The following is a 12,514-nucleotide window of genomic DNA, read 5'->3' as shown; positions in this document are numbered from 1 at the left end:
AACGGTCAAGTCATTTTTTGCCTGCTCTGAGAGAGGTCGGAAGGCTGGACTGAAGTCGAGAGGACGCACGTTGAGAATCTGAGATGTCAGGATCGTACTGTTGTGTTCCCCTGTGCATTAATAGGGGTGGCCATCAATTTCCTCAGATTATGAATGATGAAATTACAAAATAAACAATTTGGATAATATAGTGTCATACAGTATGTATATATTTCTCAAAGTGGCTAATCAATCCAGAATAGAATATATTCTCTATAATAAGTATATATAGAAAACTATATGTATTTATATAAAAATATGTGCTTTTCACTTTCACTCACAAAGTACACACTGCTTCCTACCCAGATGACTTAACACTCCCACACACACTTCATGACTGGTGTACTACAAAAAGACTCAGAATGGCCTCTTTTATGGTAGAACACAGTCATAACTCACACCTCACTATCAACAACATCCCTCTTGTCCCACATGCACACAAAATCTTTGGTGAAATGAAGAAATGAAAGCACAGTAACAGAAGAATTTGGTAATATCTTGCAGCATAGAGCAGTTAGTTAGAAGCTGATCTGTAAAAATATTTATCTAAGACAGCCTTTCTGAAATTATGGTCTTGGTCTTGGTGTTGATTGAAGGGCTGGACCCGACGTGTAGTCAGATGTAGCCCTAACGGTGGTTCAGGTGTAGCAGAACTCTTTAATCATAGGCGGCGAAGTTGCCCTGATCTGCGAAGGAAGACACAAACATGGCGTATAACTGAGTGGCGTAGGTGCCGATCTAGGCCCACCCCACCAAGAAGGATGGGGAGGGTGAAGTCCAGGATACCGAGGGTTGCAAGGCGCTCCCTCAGGGCGGTGCGGATGGAGTAGAAGCGTGGGCAATGCAGCAGAAAGTGGGCCACAGTTTCCTCTTGATTCACACACCACTGGCAGTAGGGATCTGGGTGCAGTCGCAGCCGATGCAGATGTGATGCCAGTCCAACATGTCCAATACGCAGGCGGGTGATAGCGACGTCCAGGATCCGGGAGACAGAGCGTACCCAAGGTTGGTCCGATGAGTCGGAGCGATATAAGCCCAGCGCTGTTGTGGGGAGGGAGGCGTAGAGATCAGCATTCCATGCCTGACTACACCTCGTGGCTAAGAGGCGACGGTGAGTAATGGCTGGCAAGGGGTAGGGCTCCACATCAGGAAAAGTCAAGGCCATCCGAGCTGCTGCATCCACCACATCATTGCCCCTGATGCCCACATGGGAGGGAATCCATTGCAGACGTACAGTCGCCAAACTTTCCACCTGGGCCACCTGGTCGCGAGAGGTGGGTAAAGGGTGCTGGCAACAGTGTGTCTGTTCGTGTGTACATGCTCGACGAAAGTTTGAATCATCAACTCTCGTCTTCCGTAGTGAACCTCAGTCAGAGTTCAACCCAATATTCAGTCGATAATTTTTAGCCGATAGAATTTCAAAGGAACTCTTGAAAGTACTGGATAATGCGAGTATTGAAAACAAAACGTAAAACAATCTAAAATAATCGCATCTTTACATATATTAAAACGTATTCTTTTTCCATTGTTACATGATGAACCCATGGCTAAAAATTATCTACTGAATATTGGGGGGAAGAACCGTCATGTAACCGGTCCATACGGTAGAAAAATAGACACCGGTGTCTGACTGTTCGATTTGCATTTCGCCAGTTCTGGGCCGGTCTCGATTAAACCTATTGAAATACCATTCTTGATCCGAGACATGATAAGTTAGGTCATTACTCGTTACGGATTACTCACTGGGCGAATATTAATTTAAATTAAGTAGGAGAGGTAGGAAGTAGACGTCGGAGGTAGAAACTCGTTCGTTGAGGCAGAATACTGACTCGAGTCGGTTGATCCGTGTGACGTGGTTCCATCCCAGTCAGGAGAGAAGGGTTTCTCCTATTAAACACCAAGCCCTTATCTTATGACCTAGGTCTTAGTAGCAGCCAGACGACAACCAACATCACATATCCTCGCACACCGGGCCTCGGTCACGGCGCTAAAGCGCCTAGGTTCGTAATGATAATTTCATGTTTGTCATGTTGCATTTACCAATCACCAATGTAATATCACAGGCAATAGTGATATGAATGTCCCAACAATTCAGGAATCAATAGCAGTTGCACTTAATAAGACTGGAAGCTTTTGCATACTGTGGTGGAGAGGTGGTGTCTTCATCTTGCTGTAATGTGAGATAATGTTGTTCGGTGGATAATCGATGAGCTTGTAAATGTGTGACCTCACACATGCTGTAAGTGACACCGCTCACAATCAGTTTTCCTTGTAATGTGTAATTCAATCATTCGTTAGATGAATGGACTATAAAGGTATACTGTAATGACCATAGTCATATGAAATATGATACGGTAAGTCATTATCATAGTTGATATAATAGCCACATTCGACAACAGTATGCATAAACTCTGCCTGTTGAAGTGACAGTATTTTAACCTCCTACCTCTTCGTGGTGCACCACAGAACACTTGAAAACATCTACCTGAAGTACTATCAACGAGGAAATAAGCAACCGTTAACAGTGTCTGAGCACCATCCTAATTTTTATTGGCCAGTGTCATTCATGATGTGAATATGGCAGGTAATCTTACTTGCAACTGGACGTAGATGTTAGGTAAATGCATTCCTCTTCAACCTATACTGATATTGGTATCAAGTGATAACCCTGTGAAATGGAATTACTGATATAAGCAGGCAGTATGAAAGAGAAAGGCTTGGAGCGATTCCAGTACATAGTTATAGTGCATTAACATGTTATGGTAACAATATAAAACCAACATAGAAAATAAAATGTTTAGCATTGTTAAGCATGCAACTATTTACCAGAATGCTAATGGACCTCAAAAAATAGTTCGGCAATTATTGTCACTGGCGGTATGAATAACGAAACCCCTTCCCCCCGTCCGGGGCCTGCCCTGGCCTTCACTGTGCCAAGCTCTCCCCTTAAGCAGCTCTCCCATCAGCTTGACCTGTTGCAGGAAACCGGTCGCATGGTAATGTTGCGTGCCACAGGTTTCACAAACCAAGGCCAAATAAGTATAATATATATTATTGCATTATACATAATACTGCATGTTTATATCATAATATTATATATATTACCTTATTATAAATTAATATAGTCATATTTATTTGGCCTTGGTCACCGCGACCTGTGGCACACAACAGTCTTCCGTGCGACCAGTTTCATGCAACTGGCTGAGCCGATGGGAGAGCCGCCTTACTCCTGAGACATTTTTCTCCTAACCCAACTCCGTACCCAGCCATCTATGGGATAAACTTTGACTCCGACGGAGGTTCACTACGGACAAAGAGAATTGATGATCCGAACTTTCGTCGAGCAAGTACACACGAACAAACAGACTCACTGTTGCCAGCACCCGTTACCCACCTCTCGCTGCTAGGTGGCCCAGGTGGAAGGTTTGGCGACTGTACCTTCCAGCCTCCCTGCAGCAGCTGAGCAAGGTCATCCTGGATTTCATAAACCAGATGACGTATGGAGCAGGGTTTAGAAGAAGCGATGAGATGAAGGGCCGCTCTGCAGTCAGTGTAGATGACCACCGGCCGAGGAGAGGAATGAGACATCAAAAAACGCAGGGCCCTCAAGACTGCGAAGAGTTCAGCAGTGACTACATCATGGGCAACCCCTAAGCGCCATGTCTGGCAGATGGAGTAGTCTTCTACGAAGATGGCAGCTGCAGTTGCTGCAGGGGTGGAGGAGCGGGAGCCGTCGGTAAAGATAGCCATGAACCCTAGATAGGTGGAGCCAGCCATCTGCAGGAAAATGCGAGGGGCCAGGTGGCCATCCTGTGATTTACAAAAGGGCTCTGGGAGGTCTAAGGACACAGGTGAGGACAGGTCCCTCCACGGGGGCACAGCAGATACTGATCGGACAGGGTGGCGAGCTGGTGGAGGAAGTCCCAGAGTGTGGTAAGCGTGGAGAGCACGCACCAAGAGGGGCCGTCGAGACCTGATGGGCCACGATGGATGAGATGTCGAGACCCCTGCTGTCGTAAAGAGCTCCGGGAGTGGGTGGTCATCGGGCAAGCGCTGGATAGTAAAGTAGCGGCGACAAGTCAACTTCATCCTGGTATGATGGAGGGGGGGAACACCTGCCTCAGCCTGCAGAGACAATGTGGGTGAGGAGCAGAAAGCACCCAGCGCAATCCGGAGAGCGGTCGTCTGAATAGTGTCCAGCCGTTGTAGTTGTGTAGGAGATGCTGAGCCATATACCGAACAGCCATAGTTGATCTTCCCCAAGATGGCTGATCGATAGTACGCCAACAAAAGGTCCCTGCTTGCCCCCCAGCGGGATCCAGCAATACTCTTCATGATGTCAAGTCGTTTTGCACAAGATGACCGTAAGTATTCTATGTGACTGCGCCAAGTGAGGATGGGCCCATCCAACCGGAGACCAAGCAGCACATGCTCCCGAACAACAGGGACTGAGGTTGAGTTCAGAGAAATTGCTGGAGATGATGGCAAACGGCGTAGAGTGAAGGGCATCACTGCGCTCTTGTCAGCATTGATAGCAAGGCCCCAGTTCCGGGCCCAAGCCAAAAAAGTGGATGCCGCTGACTGTAGAAACTGCTGCGCCTCCACAAAGGAAGGGCTCTGGGACACGATGGTGATGTCATCTGCGTAAACCAGGAGAGTAGCATTACGTATCTGAGGCAGGCTGGACAGCAACACATTGAATAAGAGTGGGCTGAGCACAGACCCTTGCGGAACCCCCCGATGAACAGGATGGGGATCTGACAAGGCCCCACCCACTGACACCACAAAGCTGCGGCCAGCAAGGTAATTCGACATCCAAGCCAGGGGTGGGCCCAAGACTCCCAGGCACGACAGGCGGTACAGAATGCCATCGTGTGGGGCTGAATCAAAGGCCCCCTTCAGATCTATAAAGAGGGCAAGCATGTAGAGCCGCTGTCTATAGGTGTCATGTACCATGTGTTCCAGTTGACATAGGACGTCCAAAGCTCCCTGGCCCGGCCGGAAACCACACTGAACCCTGGAGAGCAGGCCACGGGACTCCAGCCACCAAGAGAGCCGACGAGCCACCAGTTTCTCTAACAGCTTCCCCACACAGGACAGAAGAACGATGGGCCGATAAGACGACGTGATGGTGGAGTCCCTGCCTGGCTTTGGGAAAGGCAGCAGCACTGACTCCTTCCATACCTCAGGGAATGTGCCGGTCTGCCAGCTGTTGTTGTAAATTGACAGCAAGTGACTGTGTAGGCTGGGCGGCAGATGTAGGAGGAAGTCATTAGCCACCATGTCAGGGCCAACCGCCCTCCTCGGGTGTAGAGAAGCAACGGCATCCCGGAGTTCAATGGCCGTGAACGGGCAATGGAGGTCACTGGCAGGGGGAGTTGAGACGCCCCTGTGGATGGCAGAAATAAACTCGGGAGCTGTAGGTAAAGTCGGTGGAACACCCAGCTGTGACGCAAAGAAGGACGCCAAGAGCTCGGCCTTGGAGAGGTCATCCAGGAGATCCGCTCCATCACGACACAAGGGATATGAATATGTTGTCGGGCCACCCTTCATGGCCTTCAAAAACCTCCAGGTGTGGGAGCATGTGGTGGAGAAGGAGAGGCTGGAACAAAAAGAGGACCATGCCTTCTGCTTGGCTACCTTGATGGTGCGCTTACATACTGCATCCAGGCGTCGGTAACGATCCCCAAGGGCCCGTGTGGGGTAACGATTCCAGGCACGCCAGGCCTGGCGGCGGGCTTGCACAGCCGAGGCACAAGCAGCCGACCACCATGGCACCCCCGATCGGCCTATACTACGGCGGGCTGACTGACCGAACACCCTATGTCCAGCCTGCACCAGCATCTGTGAAAAATCCTCAGCCGAGAGGCCCCAACGACCAGGGAAGCTAGCAGACACTGCCTCCTGGAAGGCCGTTCATCTATCGTCGTGAAGCTGCCAGCAAGGACGACTCGCTCGTGATATTCTTGGAGACAATGTCGGGTAGTCACAAAAGACGGGAAGATGGTCACTGCCCATGTACGGTCCCACATGGACCATCGGATGATTAAATACTGCGTCACCCAAACCGAGATCCAGTACAGATGCCTGTCCACTGTGAGGAGCAAACCGGGTATGAAGACCTGGAGGCATAAGAAGGCTGAACCTGTGAGACTCAAGGAGCACCTGGAAGAGAGAGGAACCTGTGGTATTGGGGGCTCCAGCCAAGGCGGGGTCCCAGTGGTGGTGACGGGCGTTGAAATCCCCCATGATGAAGGCAGGGGCTGGCAACTGGTCAAAGTAGTGGAGGAGCTCCTCTCTGGACACATCCTGGCAGGGGTTGTAACAAAGGAGGGTTGAAGCCCAGCCATCCGTGAGGGCCACCCTGACAGCCAGGACCTCCAATCGTCCCCCAGGATACGAGGTGAGGGCGAGACGCACACTCTGGGTGTCCTCCCGCACTGCCAACAACAGGCCCCCGCCCCTTCCCTGAGGACGGTCACACCTGTATGTCAAAAAAAAAACCAGTTGGAGCCGCAGGTGAGGGTGCAGCCAGGTCTCACATACCCCCACAACACAAGGCTTCGAATCATGTAAGAGTACTTTAAAATCCTGTGACTTCCGAACAAGGGATCTCGCATTCCAAAACATAATGCTGAGATGTTTCAGGCCTGGCATGAATAGGACAAGAGTAGGGACAATACCTTGGGCCAGAGGCGGGAGCAGATGTCAAGGAATGGTAGTCCATGGCGATAAAGTTGCAGGGCCTCAGAGACAAGATCAAAAAAGCCTTGGCCAGGTCCTGAGGGAGGAGGGCAGTCCGAGGAGGGTGAACAATTGCTGGAGGTGGGGTCAGATACTCGCACTGGATGGGCACGCACTGAAGGGGCTGTAGGTCAATCACACTGTCGTAGACGTGGGTCAGGAGAGCTAGGCAGGGCAGGAACATCCCCGACACCCTCAGCAAGGACCGCATTCGGTCCAGAAGGAGCACTAGGTGGAGGGCGGTGAGGGGCACGGGGGTGGAGGCGGCCCGGACGTGAAGGACGGGCCTCATGGATTATAACAGCAGCAGGGGAGGCAGGGTTGGTCGACACCTCCACTGACGATACATCCTGGAGGGAACAGTCATTGCTCAAGTCCTCCAGCACAGCGAAGCGGTTGCGGCCAACAACACTGTCTGCAAAACTCACACCCTTCCTCACCTGAGAGACCTTGGGAGACAACTTGGGCAATGCTGAAGGGGGACGGACCAAGGGCTGGAGAGCATGCAACCGTCTATTGACCTCCTGGGCCGGCGTCACACCCTGGCGGAGTTCTTCATGCATCTTGAAGGCCTTCTGATATACAGGGCAGAGCTTAGACACCACCCTGTGATCTCCACCACACATGTAGCACCTGGGGCTGCGGTCACAGGGCTGCCCCTCACTGGGTCTGAAAGGGTGGTATCCACTGCACATCGAGCACCTGGTCTTGTTGCGGCAAGTGATCCGCGTGTGTCCATACTGAAGGCAGTTATAGCAACGCAACAAAGCAGGAGTATACATACCTACATTGTAGTAGATGTATCCATACAGCACCTTGGATGGGAGAGGGCCCCGATACACAAGGCGCACCCACTGGGAAAACCGAGGAGCATCTGGGGCAGGAAAACGTACAGGGATCCTAGAGGCCTCTAATAAGATAGACGACTCGTTGTCAAAAGGCCGGAGGCTGTCTACCAAATCCTCTATGTCAACATCTAGGGAGATTGGCCCAATCTTCCCATAGCTGAGGGCTGCTGCATCACCAGAGGACCGGGCCCTGCGGCACGTGACCTCCCACTCACCAAAGGTTGTCAGGGTCTCCATAGGGCTGGTCAGCTTTGTCAGATCACAGTGGCGTAGATGAAGAGAGAGGGAAGACCCATCACCCAGTGGTTTAGTGCCACCCTCTACACAATACTTGGCAAAGGGGGATGAGTTGATGGCGTCAGACAGCCGCCGGGGATTGTTAAAAATCCTGGACCCCTGCACAGACCTAATAATAAAACAGGCCAATCCAGACTCACCCGCATCCTGGACACCCATATTGACAGCTGTGGATGGTGTTGGTTCACCCCTACTAGGGACCACTCTGGTAACAGCTGCTGTTGGCGCTGACTCACCGGCACCTTCGGCACTCTGTCGTGCAGCCGCATCCTCACCCAGGACAATCTGCGATGCAGCTGTGGGTGGTGACGACACCCTAAGGGACTTGCCAGAGGTCACCTTATCCTCCTCCGGGGCAGCCTTGCCTATGGGGCGCTTTCCCGGTGGCCTGAAAGGGTCTGCCTCCGCTACATCCATGGCCGACACCACAGTATCCATAGAAATGGGCTGGATCATACTCCACCTCGCAGCAAGAGGAAGCACTAGCTGCCGAGGAAGAGCTACACACTCAACTCTATCACTTGTTTCTTGCCATGAGTGTTGTCCTCCGGGCACCTAGGAGAGAAGCACGTCTGCTCGGTACAACAGGCAGCACCGGACTCCCACAAGCCTTCTGAAATTATCTTGATGTCCTCAAATGTGAATATTACAAAATCTTGGGTGCCGCAATATTAGTAAACAAAAGCAGAGTCTATCTTGTCCCTGGGACTGTACCTTCAACGCGCATGCGCCACTTGGATATTTGGGATGTTACGAGCGTCGTACCGATTTTTTACTTATATTGGCTAGTAATCGACTTGAAGAGGGCAATTACAAAGTATTTCGTTCCAGCCAATAGTGAGTAATGTAACTCCACCTCTTTCAGTACAATAAAAGACTACTAATGCAAAATAAATGAGGATCTTTGAGTTCATTTGATGCTAATCTAGCTGGATAAATATTTTTTACGTATTACTATGAAAATAATAAGTAGTTTCCCTTCATTTCTTCTCAATTATTTGAGGAAAAAAATAATAATTCCTCTACACATTACAAACATTAATTTGAATCATAAGTCCACACAAAGATATTATTATTAATGATTCATGAGAGTGCGACTGTTCACTGTCAGTGGCAGGCTCGACCACTTCAATGGCGGCCCCAATGGTGCTTTGGAGCCGCCATTGAAGTGGTCGAGCCTGCCACTGACAGTGAACAGTCGCACTCTCATGAATCATTAATAATATATCTTTGTGTGGACTTATGATTCAAATTAATGTTTGTAATGTGTAGAGGAATTATTTTTTTTCTCAAATAATTGAGAAGAAATGAAGGGAAACTACTTATTATATTCATAGTAATACGTAAAAAATATTTATCCAGCTAGATTAGCATCAAATGAACTCAAAGATCCTCATTTATTTTGCATTAGTAGTCTTTTATTGTACTGAAAGAGGTGGAGTTACATTACTCACTATTGGCTGGAACGAAATACTTTGTAATTGCCCTCTTCAAGTCGATTACTAGCCAATATAAGTAAAAAATCGGTACGACGCTCGTAACATCCCAAATATCCAAGTGGCGCATGCGCGTTGAAGGTACAGTCCCAGGGACAAGATAGACTCTGCTTTTGTTTACTAATATTGCGGCACCCAAGATTTTGTAATATTCACATTTGAGGACATGAAGATAATTTCAGAAAGGCTGTCTTAGATAAATATTTTTACAGATCAGCTTCTAACTAACTGCTCTATGCTGCAAGATATTACCAAATTCTTCTGTTACTGTGCTTTCATTTCTTCATTTCACCAAAGATTTTGTGTGCATGTGGGACAAGAGGGATGTTGTTGATAGTGAGGTGTGAGTTATGACTGTGTTCTACCATAAAAGAGGCCATTCTGAGTCTTTTTGTAGTACACCAGTCATGAAGTGTGTGTGGGAGTGTTAAGTCATCTGGGTAGGAAGCAGTGTGTACTTTGTGAGTGAAAGTGAAAAGCACATATTTTTATATAAATACATATAGTTTTCTATATATACTTATTATAGAGAATATATTCTATTCTGGATTGATTAGCCACTTTGAGAAATATATACATACTGTATGACACTATATTATCCAAATTGTTTATTTTGTAATTTCATCATTCATAATCTGAGGAAATTGATGGCCACCCCTATTAATGCACAGGGGAACACAACAGTACGATCCTGACATCTCAGATTCTTAGCGTGCGTCCTCTCGACTTCAGTCCAGCCTTCCGACCTCTCTCAGAGCAGGCAAAAAATGACTGTTGACCGTTCCTGGATTTGGGACGGTTTGTCGAAATCGTTGACTGAAGGCGAATTTAGGCATTAATAAATTTAAGTTAGTAAATCGTCTCAGAGGAGGAAAATATGACTTTCCTCATTGAAACCATATATTAAGAGATACAAATCTACTCATTTCTAAAGAATTAACATAGAAAACATTAAATTATAAGGGATGAATGAGCTGACTAGTTGCTAGACTTGCCAGATCAGAATATTTTTACCTTTTTGTATGACTCATACAAATGAATAAGCTCTTGTTGTGTGTATTCATTGGAGAATGTAAGTGGTTTTGTAAGTAGGAATGACATTAATCCTATCACAAGTGCACACAAACAAATGCAGCATATGATTCATGAGCATGCGTGTCCTACGACGTCTGTGGCAGGCTCGACCATGACGATTGTCAATTGTCTTCCACCCCACAAAGCACCCCAAGGTGTGGAAAATGGGGTAATGATTAAATAAAGGTTGGGAACCCCTGATCTAAAGTGAGAGGTCCAACTGAGGGTACTGTTAAGCGAAACACCAAGAACGTCAATACTGTTAGAGATATAAACATTGGTTGCGTTGAAAGTAATATAGGAACTGAATAAAATTGCCCGGAGGTAGCATTGGAAAAACAAGTACGTCATCGGAATGAAGGGTCAGAGATGCTTATTTAATAGAAGGCTTGGTAATTATCTCTGCATCTCCTGCATTATCACTGTCTCACTAGGGCCAAATTAAAGCACCAAGGGGAGGCAACGTTGAAGGGGGGGGGGGAATTGTTGCTGAAGTATAATGTGGTAAAAGAGGAGGGACCAAGTGTCCTGATATAAGAGTGAGCGATTCAGAAAGAAGTATTTTATGTCTGTCTGTCCGTGTGTCTGTCTGTCTGTCTGTCTGCAGACATGTATGTATGTATGTGCATAGGTATAATCTATCTGTGTATCAATCAGTCTATCTATTTATCTATCTCTGTCTATCTACAGCCAAACGCCTTAATCCCGGAAGGGATGGTCACAAACGAATTACCTTCATGGCACCGTGTCTTCCGCCTTCAGGCTGCCCTCACTGCCACCCACACTACCCGCCTCTCTCATGTATCTGTACATCCCGTCCCTCCATTTCATCTCCGGTCTCCCCTTCTCCCTTCCACCTCCCGCCACCTCATTCACATCCACTCTCCTAGTCAGTCTTTCATTTTATATTCCCTCTGTCACGATTAGAAAAACAACTGATGTCGAGTCAAAACTGACATCTCCCCAATAAGCATTCTTTTTTCTTTTACATGTTAAAGTTGGTCCATTCTCTCTCTCTAGATAAATAAATAAATAAATAAATAAATAAATATATTGATCACAGTATTATTTTCAAATGTGGAGATGAGACATAATTCTCTCTCTCTCTCTCTCTCTCTCTCTCTCTTAGTGCATTCACAACATTAGTTTTAAATGTTAGGGTGGGTGTAAATCTCTCTCTCTCTCTCTCTCTCTCTCTCTCTCTCTCTCTCGTCCAGTGCGTTCACAGCATTATTTTTAAATGTTAGGGTGGGTCTCAACCTCTGTCTGTCTGTCTCTGTCTCTGTCTGTCTGTCTGTCTGTCTCTCTCTCTCTCTCTCTCTGTCGATTAAAGCATCATTTTCGAATGTTAAGGTGGGACAAAATTCTCTCTCTCTCTCTCTCTCTCTCTCTCTCTCTCTCTCTCTCTCTCTCTCTCTCTCTCGATCACAGCATTATTTTCAAACGTAAAGGTGGGTGTAATTCTCTCTCTCTCTCTCTCTCTCTCTCTCGATCACAGCTTTATTTTCAAACGTTAAGACGGGTGCAATTCTCTCTCTCTCCCTCTCTCTCTCTCTCTCTCTCTCTCTCTCTCTCTCTCTCTCTCCAATCCTGCATTGATGGTGTCATGGTTAACAAACACTTCACTGTACAATGCATGCACTGTCATGATTATACACGATGGTCCGTAAATAACTGTCCACTAGAATCTCACTTGGTAGTATCTAATGTGCTGCGGGGGCGATTCAGTCTGCTGGTGTGGGCGTGAGTCTGGTAGTGGGAGCAGGAAACGAATCAGTGGCGCAGGGCAAGGCCCATAAATCAAGAGGTCAACTCAGCAGCCAGAGTACGCATGTAGGCGGTGTTTGGGTTGGGCAAACCGTGACGTAGCGGGTGGGACTCGAGTGGCCAGATGGCACCATCTCTCTCTCTCTCTCTCTCTCTCTCTCTCTCTCTCTCCACTGTTGAGTATTTTTCCATTGTTCGTCTTTTTTCCCATTACCTAAACCTTTTTTCACATTCCTACTGCTCGCTGTT

General features: G+C 47.7%; 1 protein-coding gene across 1 annotated transcript; it reads right to left on the bottom strand.

The window, feature by feature from the left end:
• Positions 1 to 700: 700 nt before the first annotated feature.
• Positions 701 to 6,766, bottom strand: LOC145396095 (uncharacterized). The gene is made up of 4 exons (XM_080269561.1): positions 6,723 to 6,766; positions 6,094 to 6,523; positions 3,478 to 5,943; positions 701 to 1,291 (listed from the first exon to the last, which is right to left on the bottom strand). The coding sequence occupies exons 1-4, from the start codon at positions 6,764 to 6,766 to the stop codon at positions 701 to 703; spliced, it is 3,531 nt and encodes a 1,176-aa protein (XP_080125687.1).
• Positions 6,767 to 12,514: the final 5,748 nt, after the last annotated feature.

This window comes from Coenobita brevimanus, chromosome 34 (assembly GCF_032717465.1).
Source record: "Coenobita brevimanus isolate Jiangsu-jjx chromosome 34, ASM3271746v2, whole genome shotgun sequence".
Taxonomy (NCBI): domain Eukaryota; kingdom Metazoa; phylum Arthropoda; class Malacostraca; order Decapoda; family Coenobitidae; genus Coenobita; species Coenobita brevimanus.
Note: the sequence above shows the minus strand (reverse complement) of the source record. Positions and strands in the feature narration are given on the sequence as shown.

Coding starts and splice junctions, on each gene's coding strand:
- LOC145396095 (XM_080269561.1), bottom strand. CDS start 6,766: ATGGACTACCATTCCTTGACATCTGCTCCCGCCTCTGGCCCAAG. Junction 5,944..6,093: donor ATCTCGGTTTGGGTGACGCA/GTATTTAATCAT, acceptor ACGGCCTTCCAG/GAGGCAGTGTCTGCTAGCTT. Junction 1,292..3,477: donor TGCTGCAGGGAGGCTGGAAG/GTACAGTCGCCA, acceptor CAGGTGGCCCAG/GTGGAAAGTTTGGCGACTGT.